A 12425-nucleotide genomic window follows, 5' to 3' on the forward strand; every position below is an offset into this window, starting at 1 on the left:
TATTGCTTAATGGTTTCAATGGTTTATGTGTTTCACTGCTGCCATGCTCTAATTCTGATTTTAGTGCCAGATTTTTATTATGCATAATTTTTACTCACCTTTTAAAGATGATTTTAATATATTTTAACTGTTTAGTTTTACATCCTATTTTATTATTTTATTTTATTTATTTGCTATTATTTTGCGCTCTCTCTCTCTCTCTCTCTCTCTCTCTCTCTGTGTGTGTGTGTGTGTGTGTGTGTGTGTTGGTTTAGTTTTTCTGTACCTGTCACCCTTCTCCAGGGAGTTTCCTTCTCATTTTCCCTTACCTCAGGATTCTCCTGCCTCAGCTTGCTGTTCTGTACTACACTTAGCTGTTGCAGTTCCACTGCTCTGTCTAAAAACTCTTTATCTTATATTCTCTTGAGGGTGGACACTTGCTGCTCTAGCGTTCTCACCTTTTCTTCTAACAGGACTACTAGCTTGCACTTGCTGCACACATAAGCCATGTTGTCTTCAGGCATTGCACAGACATTGCAGGCCGCCACCACGGGGAGCTTTCTCAGCTCAGTTCTTTCTGCTACCCTTTTGAGTCTAGTCTGCTGGGCTTTTTGTAACAACCAGTGCTCTCTCCTGTCTTAACCACACAGTAGATGGGAGTGTGTTACAAGGGGAAAACTAAGGGGAAAAAAGAAAACGAAAAAAGTTAGGGACCTCTCCCTTGAGTTCCCTCACCAAACTCTGCTGCCAAACTCCTATTAGCTCTCCTATTACTTGCTTTGACCGCTTTTTCTCTGGGAGCTTGTCTGCTTGTTTCCAAAAGTCCCTAGACTAGCTGGGGTAGGACTCCTCTGATCTGCACAGCCAGGAGTCATGAACCAAATGCCATTTCTGTGTTTACTTTTTGTTCATTCTTTTGATGGATGTTTAGTACTGATGCAAATATGCGTATTTCTAAATTGTTGTTTTATATGTATGGTTCATTTAGTAATATATACAAGGTGTATATACAAGGTGTATATACAAGGTCCAGAAAGTAATGAGAATGAAGTCCCTACACTCAAGAAAGGCCCTGTGAAGAAAGAAGCGGGCCAAGGTCCCATGGGGTGATGTGGCTGGTATACATTAGAACACCGATCAGTTGCATTCCAGCCCTGTCAGAGTCAAGACATTCTCTTTTGTGACACCGGTTCAAGTGCCCCGTATTAAGAAAAATGCACGTGATTTTGGAACAGCGGCACACAATAAAATTGTGTGAAATTGGGTGAAAGTGCATCAGAAACTGGTGGGGAGGAAAGCTTATGGAGAAGTTGCTCCACTTGTTACCTGCACAAGTGTACTGATGCCACAAGCTGAGATCAGCTCAACTTGGATCCTTCATCACAACTGAGTCTCAGTACTATGGCTGTCACAGAGTTTTTGGCTGAAAAACACATCACGGTGCTTCCCCATCCACGCTACAGCCCCAACTTGGCTCCTTGCAAATTTTTCATCTTCCCAAAGATGAAGAATGGTTTGAAAGGACACCATTTTGGTAGTATGGATCATGTCCAAAGAGCCACTATACAGGCTTTGAATGCCATCCCCCTTGAAGACTTCCAGGGATGCTATATTCTATAAAGAATGGAAAAAATGCTGTGTACACTCACAAGGTGCATACTTTGAGGGAGACAATGTTCAGTTGTAAAATAAAATTCAATAAAAGAGTTTTTAAAATATCATTCTAATTACTTTCTGGACACACCTAATACTATTAGAACTATTAGAGTCTGGCAGTTGAATGATGACAGATATAATTAATGTAAACAAATTCAGTCAGTAGATGTTATTGGCTATAACAAAAGGTTCTTAAAAACAAATACATAAAGATTTCAAAGAATACTTTCCATATTTACATTTGCAGAGTAAGGAGTTGACTGCATGTTGGCTGTCTCCACTGAAAAGCAAGAGATACCATCTAGGAGTTGCAATAGTGTTACAGCAAAATCATCAGATAAAATAGCTGTTTGTTTATTATAGTACTGTATTATTCTGAAGCCAAGCAACTCAGCACAAATCCTTCACCATAACACATGCAATCGCATATCATTACATTAATATCAATATTATATTATTATATTACAATATATAATATATTGTACAATTACAATATACAATTATTATATATACAATGTATATATAATATAATATACAATATTATATTATATATATTATATTATATTACAATCACTCATATGAGCTTGTTTCTGCCCAGTTAATCAGGATCGCTTTTACTGCTACACTGCTGCATGTATATATCAGACCTTTCCTTTAGTCTACTATACACTGATTTATACTGTGTTTGAGCTTTATCCACTATAGATTTCCAATGAAATATCTCACAACTGTTGCCAGGCCTTTGAGACTCCCTGGTCTTTTAATCAGGAAAAATGTTACCAAAACCAGGGGGAGGAAACAAAAAAGGCTGACAAGGTTTAAGTCTTTTTCAAGTCCCAACTCATTAAATCTGTTATTATTTATCCAAATACAGCTGTTATCTGTATTTTGTAATTTTGCTTACAGACCAATATGGTTTACTGTGTTAAAATAGAGAGTTACTGCTCTTCCCTAACATAGTTTTTTTTTTATTCCTCCTCCTTTTTAAGCATGGTCTCTTGAATGTACCAAATATAATGTAAATACATGTAATGCATGTATCCAGTCTGGTCCTGGTTGCGCCTGGTGCAAAAAGCGGGTAAGTTTTTTGTATTCTATTTTAAATCATGTTTTCATGATTTTCCAGAGGTTTTTGTCATCCTGTTTTGCTCACTGTGAATTATAGCTTGCTTTGTGAATATAAGGATACACATTTTTTGTTACCTTCAGTGGAAACCGTTTCCACTTGGAGTTCCTTTGTTTGTAGGTTGTCCCAGTGTTACACTTTTGGGAGTAATAAATACAATCCGCTACCTTCCAAATAGTGCATTCTCTTCGAGCTTCCAAAATTCCTGAACCCCTCTGCCACATCTCTCACACGGGACAAAACCCCCTATGTAAACCTGCTAAAGTCTTTCAGAGGTGTCTCTGTGTATGTTTAAAATGGTCAGATATACATAATTTTGCCTGGTTGATGTGTTTGTAAGTTTCAAGTGTTGAAGAGAGCCAAGTGCAGTTGATTGCACAGGTTGAACATGGCAAGGTGAGACTTTGTACAGTCTTAATTGCACACAGTTATCAAGATGTCAAAAATTAGCAGAAAAAGGTAGAAAGCAGGCATACTAAAGGGAAGTGATGCCATGATCTCTTTTTTAGCAACATAATCTCTAGATTGCAAGTGCTGATCTGACAGTTCAATACTGCCCTTCGCATTTTTTCGTTTCCTGGCTCTCCAGCTACTGGAGAGAAATTAACCCTCCTCCACTCATCACTTCTTTTGCTGTGCCTACTTTTTCCACTTTGACAATTGCCAGCTGAATAACTGTGTGTAAGGCAGGTGTTCCCTTAAAATAATCCAGTGATATAGTTCTTTATCATTCCATCTTGTTTGTGAGAACTGGGGGCACAAGTGAACAGCTCTACATTCAAGGATCAAGTATGGATTTTAATGTAATGGATCCCTTCAGTAACTATGCATATTTCAATTGACACATGGTTTTTGGAGATCATACAAGTGGTGCTTGAGTTGTGCAGTACACATGGCAATCTTCTGAGGTGACTGTGGGCATGTGCTAAAGTCATTCAATAAATTAGGATTCATGTATAAAATTTTCCAAGTCCAAATCTGACATTTCATGTACTAGATTTTGTGAAAAATTAATAAAGAAAATCTCATATGTATACAAAACAAATGCAGGAAATGATTTTGCATTTTATGGTTTCTATTACATTTGCTATTTAGCCACAAATTCTATAAACTTGCATTTTTCCCCAGTGGCTGAGTTGAAGAAGTAACGTGTCCTTTTTGGATGCTCCTAGTATTTTGGAAGGATGCCATATGAAGCTGACTTTTTTTTAATTCTGACTAGCTTTAATTCTCCAGCACCTCCCAGAGATGCCGAGGGCTGATTCTAGAACCTTTTCCATGAAAAGCATGGGCTCTAACCTTAGTTCTTTCCAAAACAAATCAGGAAACATATTTGCTATAGTACCCTTTTTGATTTTTGTATAATCCAGGATTTCACAAAAGTAGGAGAACCAGATGCTGCTCGTTGTGACACCATGCAACAGCTCCTGAAGAGGGGCTGTGAAGGGAATATTATTTTTCCAGAAAGCCTTGCCTTTCCTAGCACCCCTGCTCTACCAAATGGTCAGCAACTCTACCCTCAGAAGGTGCAACTGCAGCTAAGAAAAGGTACTCATTTATAGTTATTCCTAAACATAGCAGTTGAAAGTAAATGAAAAGGATGATTGTACAGACAGGACTAGTTTGTGAAATCTCTCTTAGAAGAAGCTCAGGCAGTGTATCGATAATTCTGTAGGGCAGCAAGACTAACTTCCCTCATACTGCCACCACAGCAGTAGCTAAGTGTAAAAGGTACTTGAATACAAATGAACATAATGCAAACATATTATCTGTGCTGCTGATCTTTCATTGTTTATTTTAGAACCCCATTATCAGTTCCAGCCTTGATGTAGATGATTAATGAGTCTGGTTATTCTATTGACTGGTTTAAGATAATATATCCCATATTGTGTTATCTAATTGACAATTTAGGCACTGTGCTGAATTTCTTACTTATCTGGAAGTTCTCATTCCAAGAGACTGATCATAGAAGGAGCTGCAAGGGCCAAGAAGGCTATCAGTCCAACCCCCTGCAGGACTCAAACCATCCCTCTCAAATGGCTGTCCAGCTGCATCTAGAGTGCTTCTAGTGCAGGAGAGCCTATAACCTCCCTAGGTAATTGGTTCCATTAGTTCTTCCTGATATTCAGCCAGAATCTGGCTTCCTGTAACTGGAACCAATTATTCCATGTCCTGCATTCTGGGATGATCGGGAAGAGATCCTAGCCTTCCTCTTTATGACAACCTTTCAATTATTTGAAGAGTTCTCTCATATCTCCCTTCAGTCTTCTCTTCTCAAGACTAAACATGTCCAGTTCTTTCAATTTCTCCTTGTAGAGCATTGTTCCTAGTCCCTCAATAATCCTTGTTGCCCCCACCCCCGAATCCTTTCCAGCTTGTCTGCATCTGTCTTAGGGTAACTATTAGTGGGGAATCATTTGGATGGCAGTCAGTGACAAGTGGGGTCCCCCAGGGCTCTGTCCTGAGGCCGATCCTGTTCAATCTTTTCATCCATGACTTGGAAGAGGGGGAGACCAGTCTGCTGATCAAATTCACAGGTGATGCAAAAATGGGAGCAGTAGCCATAAGTGAGGAACAGGTACTCCAGATCCAGAAGGATCGGGACAGACTATGGAAGTGGGCAGGGAATAACAGGATGGCGTTCAATGTGGATAAGTGCAAGGTCTTGCACTTGGAGCATAGGAATGGGTGTCTTAAGTACAGGTTAGGGGACAAGTGGCTGGCGAGCAGCACTTGTGAAAGGGAACTTGGCGTACTTGTCAACAGCAAGCTGAACATGCACCGGCAGTGTGACGTGGTGATTAAGAAGGCAAACGCCACCGTTGCCTGTGTAACCAAAAGCATGGCTTCTAGATTGAGAGAGGCACTACTACCACTCTGTATGACTCTGATGCACCCACAGCTGGAGTATTGTGTTCAATTCTGGGCCCCAGATTACAAGAAGGATATAGCGAGGTTGGAATCAATGCAGCGAAGGCCACAAGGATGGTGGCTGGTTTGCAGGGTAAGCCAGATGAGGAGAGACTGAGGGAACTGAGTTTTTTCAGCCAGGAGGAGACTCAGAGGGTACCTTTTAGCAACATACAGGTACATGAGGGGGTATAACACAGAGGTGAGTCATGACCTTTTTACCCTGCAGGTGAGGGCAGCATGTGTTCCAATGGAGGAAAGCTCAGGGAACCAAGATTCAAGGTAGATGCCAGGAAGTACTTTCTGATTGCTAAGACCCCAAGGGTATGGAATGGGCTTCCACGGGAGGTGGCTGAATCCCCATTGGTGAGTGTGTTTAACGATAGGCCGGTAGGTATGTCATGAGCAGAGCCGGCTGGAGCTGGAGGTCAGACTAGATGGCTCAGAAGACCCCTTCTGACTCACTCGGTTTCAATGTTTCTTAAACCGTGGCGCCTAGAAATGGACACAGAACTCCAGGTGAGACCTAACCAGTGCTGAGTAAAAGGCAACTAGGACTTCACAGGCTTTGGAAGTGATATGTCTATTAATGCTGCCTAAAATAGCATTTGCCCTTCTTGGAGCCACAGCACATTGTTTGCTCATATTCAGCTTGTGTTCTGTAAGATCCTTTTCACTAGCAGCATTGTTGAGCCAAGAGTTCCCCATCTTAGAATCATAGAAGCACAGAGAGTCAGAATGGGTCTCCCAGGCCATCTTGCCTGACCAGTGGCTCCAGCCAACACCACTCATGTAATACCCAGCATGTGCTTGTCCAATTTTTCCTTGAAAAACCTTCACTGATGGAACACCATCACCTCCCAGGGAAGAGGAGATCAGGGGCATTACAGGCCAGTTAGCTTAAGTCCATTCTGGGAGAAGATGATGGAAAATCTCATAATAAGGAAAACTCTGGTAAAGCTCTAGAAACTCTAGATAGGGAAGGGGGGTTGGTTGATTGGTTTGGGAGGGGTGGATTTTTAAAATCAGTACTTTAGTCTTTATAGTTTGGTTTTAATTCTTGTTTCAGTCACCTGTTTTAGCTTGTGTAATAATGTATTTTATGTTATTGTACTGGTATGTGTCTCTTAGACATCTTATGTGTGCTGGATTTCAATTGTGCATTTTACTGTATTTCATTCTGCAGAATACCTAGAAATAGTATTGTAGGAGCCATTTAAATAAATATTTTTTAAAAAATTAAACAAGGATCATGAGACTGCATAAGAATCTATCTTTCAGGTCTATGTTTTTACCCCATAACAACATGGAGAAATGCTGGACTGTAATTTTTATGGCTTAATCCTTGGAGATAAACATGGAGAATCAGTGGTGGTTTGGGCAGCTCTCATGTAAACAGTATGCAAATATGGATCCCTTTCAATTCACACATGGTCCAGAGGCATTCCAGGGCAATGAAGACAGTGTACAGCTGGTGCCTAGGCAAGCACATTTGTTTACAGCACTCCTAGATGCCTTGCAGTCTCAGAAACTGTACGAGTATTACAGGTGGCATAAGTACCATTTTGGAGTAGAAAGAGTATAACTCAAATAAAGAAAGAAATGGGAAATCTCTTTGGGCACCTTAGCTCCTGCAGGCTTCCACATTAGAGAATGGAGGAAGTTCTCCAGCTTTGTGGGATGGGACAAATGTTTACTCTTTTCTCTTTCACCAATAGATCAACCTGCTGTTTTTAATGTGACATTCCACCGTGGTCAGGATTACCCCATAGATCTCTACTACTTGATGGACCTTTCATACTCTATGGAAGATGATCTCCAAATTGTGAAGAAGCTAGGTGGTGACCTTCTTAAAGCTCTCAACGATATTACTAAAAATGCTCGGATAGGTATGTATTATTATACTTGATGTATTATTTCCAGGTACTGAAAAATTGGTGCCTGCAATTCTGGTAACTCAAACAAGCATAGTAACTCAAATTACTAAAAGTATATAACTTTATTCCATAGAAAACATATTAATTAACAATCTTCTTGCTGTGAACATCCAGTCTTTTAGACTGTGTATAAACCTTCTGTTGTAACTATAGAACACAGGAGGAAGAGAAGAGGCCAAACTCAAAACATTGTTACATTAACATGCACATTTTTCTTATTTAAATAGCAGGAATACAACAGTGTGAAAGATCGTGGCCTTGGTCTCCAATGAAACATCCTTACATTTGATTATCTATTCTAATTCCTTTATTGCTGCCCTTCTGAGTCTCATACTTCTTTGAATTTCTTGGCTGCAGTCTTCCATTGAACTGATGACTGAGCTGAAATATATAACTTCCTTCACAATTTCAATTTCGTCATTGTTTCCAGTTCTGTAATTTTTCTGCAGTTATTTTTGTTGTCTGCCGCAAGTCTGCTTTTTCACTTTCTTTCATTTTCATCAGGAGACATTTTGATTCATTGCTGCTTTCTACCAGTAATATGGTATCATCTGCATATCTTACATTATTGATGTGTCTGACTCTAATTTTCAGTCCTTCCTCTGATCCTAGTTCAGCTTTCTTAGATGTTCTGTGTACAGGCTGAATAGATGAAATACATCTTTGTCTGATGCTTTTCCCTGTAGGAAATCATTCCGTTTCCCCATATTCTGTGCTAACAGTAACTTCTATTCCACAATACAGCTTGTTCATTTAAAAAATCAAGTGCATACCCATTTTGTTTAGGACCATCACATGATCAAAACAACCAGAGGCTTTGCTGTACTTTATAAAGTATAGAACAATTTTCTTCCGAAATACTTTGGTGTCCTCTGGTAAACAACATGTATTTGCAGCATGATCCTAAGGGCTTTTTACTTTTTGGAATCTAGCTTAAACATCAGACATTTCTCACTCCACAAAGGGTAATATATTTGCTGCAACACCTTCAACATCACTTTGCTTGTGTGGGAACTTATAGTCGCTGCACTAATTTGTGTCTCCTTTCCTGGGAATTGGAATGAAACATAGAAACAGAGCGAGTCAGAAGAGACCTCCTGGGCTATCTAGTCTGACCCCCGGCTCCATTCATGATTTGCCTACCATGTGCATGTCCAGCCTATCCTTGAATACCCTCACCGATGGGGCTTCAACCACCTCCCAAGGAAGCCCATTCCATACCCTAGGGGTCCTAACTGTCAGGAAGAACTTGCTGGCATACAAATTGAACCTTGGTTCCCTGAGCTTTGCTTCATTGGAATGCATCCTGCCCTCCTCCGCAGCGGAAAACAGGTCTCTGCCTACCTCCTTGTGACACCTCCTCACATGTCTATAGGTCGCCAAGAGATCCCCTCGGAGTCTGCTCTTCTCCAGGCTGAAAAGATACAGTTCCCCCAGTCTCGCCTCATACAGCTTTCCCTGCCATCTGGCCACCATCCTTGTGACCCTTTGCTGCACTGATTCCAACCTGGCTATATCTTTCCTGTAATGTGGAGCCCAGAACTGAACATAATACTCCAGTTGCAGGCTCACCAGAGTCATATAGAGTAGTAGTAGTAATACCTCTCTTGATCTAGAAGCCATGCTTCTGGCTATGCAACCAAGGGTGGCATTCATCTTCTTGACCACTGGGTCACACTGCTAACTCATGTTTAGCCTGAAGTCAACCAGCACCTTGAAGTCCCTTTCACAAGTGCTGCTCTCCAGCCACTTGTCCCCTAACCTGTACTTATGACACCCATTCCTATGCCCCAAGTGCAAGACCTTGCACTCATCCACATTGAATGCCATCCTGTTCTCCCCTGCCCACTTTCATACCCTAGCCAGATCCTTCCTGATTCCAATTACATTTTATTTTATTTCTTTATTATTCTATTTCTATATTGGCCATCTGGTGATGTCCATGTATACAGTCATCTGAATGCTTGTGCGAAGTATGTATTTGCCATGAGGGGAATGTTGGCTTCACAGAATTCTATGAGTTATTCTCCTGTTTCTTTCTTACCAGATTTTCCTACATTATTTGATTCTGATTTGTTTCCTACTTTTGCATTCCTGTCACCTATTTTTAGCAGCATTTCTTGTTTTGATGGGTTTTCAGCTTCTTCTTGGACACCTGCATAAAAGCTTTAAGTGTCTTTTTCTTCTGCACCTGTTGTAAGTGCATAGATTTGAACTATGGTTATATCGATAGGTTTTTCATGAATTCTGATTGATATTATTCAGTTTAATATCTCCAATGGTAGAGCATTCCACAGTTGGGGTGCTGCCACAGGAAAGGCCCTCTTCCCTGCACGCTCCCCCTTAACCTTAGGGAGAGGAACATAGAAACAGAGTGAGTCAGAAGGGGCCTCCTGGGTCAACATGTCAGAGGGCCTCAGTTGATGATCTTAAACAATGAGCAGGAATGTATGCAGTAAGGTGCTCCCTAAGATAATGTGGTCCCAAGCCATTTTGAGCTTTATATGTCATAGTCAAAACTTTGAATTCAGCCCAGGCCTGAACAGACAGACAGTGCTGTCAACAGAGGACAGGTGTAATATGTTCATAGGAACTGGTCCTCATCAGCAATTGCACTGCCTTGTTCTGGATTATTATCTGAAGAGGCCAGACTGTTTTCAAGGGAAGCCCCACATAAAGTCCAGTCTGGAGGTTCCCAGTGCATGAATGAACAGGGCAAGACTACCCTCATCCAAGAAGGAATGTAGTTGGTAAATCATCTGGAGCTGATAAAAGGCGCTTCTGGATATCCCCAGATTATGAACCTTGTCCTTTGGGGGGAGTGCAACCCTATCCAGGACAGGTTTACAATCTCCCGGTTGAAATGGAGGCTCACCAAAGTACTTTCATCTTTTAAATATGTATATATATATATACACACACACACACACACACACACGTATATATATATAAAAATATGAAATACAATAATAAAATACAATGATACATCATAAAGAATATAAAAATACATCATAAAGAAAATAGAACAACACAGAAAATATAGAAAATAGCTAGTGCACCCCTCCACCAGGACCATGGCTACATAGTAATCATTCATTCATTTCTTTCTTCTTCCTTACTTTTTCCTCATTTTCCACTCTTTCAGGAATACCCCCTTCCCTCCAAAATTGCATTGACTCATCCAAAGGTTTAATACCCTTCCCTTTTATAAATACATGTTCAATAAACAAGCCCCATATATCATTAAAATCATTCTTATTTGTCAATCCTTTTTGCACCTTTATTCTGCCCATCAGCTTATCATTAACAGCTATATGCCAAATTTCTTTATACCATTCTGTTAACTGGAAATCCCATTTCTCTTTCCAGTTCTTTGCTATTATTAATCTTGCTACTGTTACCAAGTTTGTTATTAATTCTTTAGTTTTCCATTTTATATCTTTTCATAAAATATTAACAATAAGGCAAATTCAGGATCTGCTTCAATATCTTACTAATTTCCATAAAACCATTATCCAAATTTTCTTTATACTTTCACATTCTCACCACATATGGAAATAGGTACCCACTTTTTGCCTGCGTCTCCAACATACACAGGAATTATCCATTTAAAATAATTTTACCAGTATCAGGTACCATTTCCATACTAATTTATAAAAGTGTTACTTAATTCTGATTGATGCAATTTTAATATTCTCTTATCCCATATTTCCCCCCATTCTTCCTTTTCTATATCCCTCTCTAAATCCATTTCCCATTCAATCTGAAGAAGATCATAATAACCCTCCATGACTTGGTTGTTCTTCAGCCTCTTGCTTAGTGTTGAACAGGATGACTTGCAGTTCTTCCTCTGCAGGCTGCCCACCACTCACAACCTCAAGTAACTGAAAGCGGCTCCATAGTTCCACCACTTGCATTGGTGCAGAGTGTCTTCTAGTTCTTCTGCACCTGTCACCCTTTTCCAGGGAGATTCCTTCTGATCTTCCCTTACCTCCAGCTTCTCCACTTGCAGTTCTAGTTTCTGTACTACACTTAGCTGTCGCAGTTCCACCACTCTGTCTTCATCTTCTCTTATTCCCTTGAGGGTGGACACTCACTGCTTTAGTGCATTCACCTGTTCCTGTTGCACATGTAGGTCCTGTTGAACTCAGGCCAGAAAACAAACATTGCACTCTCCTTGCAGATCCCCACTACTAGGGAGCCTTCTCAGGCCATACATTCTGCTGCCTTTCTGATTCTACCTTGCTAGTTCTGTTTTATAAAGCAGTGCTTTCTCCCGTCTTCCACGAAGGTTAACAACAGACTCCTACCAATAAATGAAAGTGTGTTATAAAGGGGGGGGGGGAACCCAGGGGTGTGGAGGAGGAAGGGAAACTAAGGGGGAAAGTAAGAAAAGGTTAATGACCTCCCACTTGATCTCCCCTGCTGTACTCCTCCACCAAACCCCTGTTAGCTTTCTCTCTTGTTCTCTGTTCTCTGTCTCTGTTCTCTGTCTATTGGATACAAGCTTGGTTGCTTGTATCCAATAGTCCCTAGACCACCCGGGTAGCTTCCTCTGATCTGCTCAGCTCGGAGTCAGGAACCAGAATTTCCAGGTTGATTACATACAATACTCAATATATAAACTCCACTATCAAAATGATATAAAAGCATAAACATCTTTAAAAAATTAGAACAAAAGCAGTAAAACCAAGCAGTCTTTCAGTGGAAGAGTGGTATAACAATGTTCCCCTATTAAGTTCAGTTTTGAAGGGATAGTCCTTTATAAATACCCACCTTCTTCTACTTATTTTCCTCTCCTTGCTTTCCTGCTTCCC

The 12425-nt window shown here is 40.4% G+C and overlaps 1 protein-coding gene across 2 annotated transcripts in view; it reads left to right on the forward strand.

Moving 5' to 3' along the window:
• The window catches only part of ITGB2 (integrin subunit beta 2), a 50989-nt gene that overhangs the window by 14484 nt on the left and 24080 nt on the right, over nt 1–12425 (forward strand). For both annotated transcript variants that reach the window (XM_044431875.1, XM_044431876.1), the window contains exons 3-5: nt 2625–2713; nt 4132–4309; nt 7390–7560. In XM_044431875.1, coding sequence (XP_044287810.1) covers nt 2625–2713; nt 4132–4309; nt 7390–7560 — 438 coding nt within the window. The remainder of the gene's footprint in view (nt 1–2624; nt 2714–4131; nt 4310–7389; nt 7561–12425) is intronic.

This window comes from Varanus komodoensis, unplaced genomic scaffold (genome assembly GCF_004798865.1).
Source record: "Varanus komodoensis strain SLA01 unplaced genomic scaffold, ASM479886v1 scaffold23, whole genome shotgun sequence".
NCBI classification, from domain to species: Eukaryota; Metazoa; Chordata; class Lepidosauria; order Squamata; family Varanidae; genus Varanus; species Varanus komodoensis.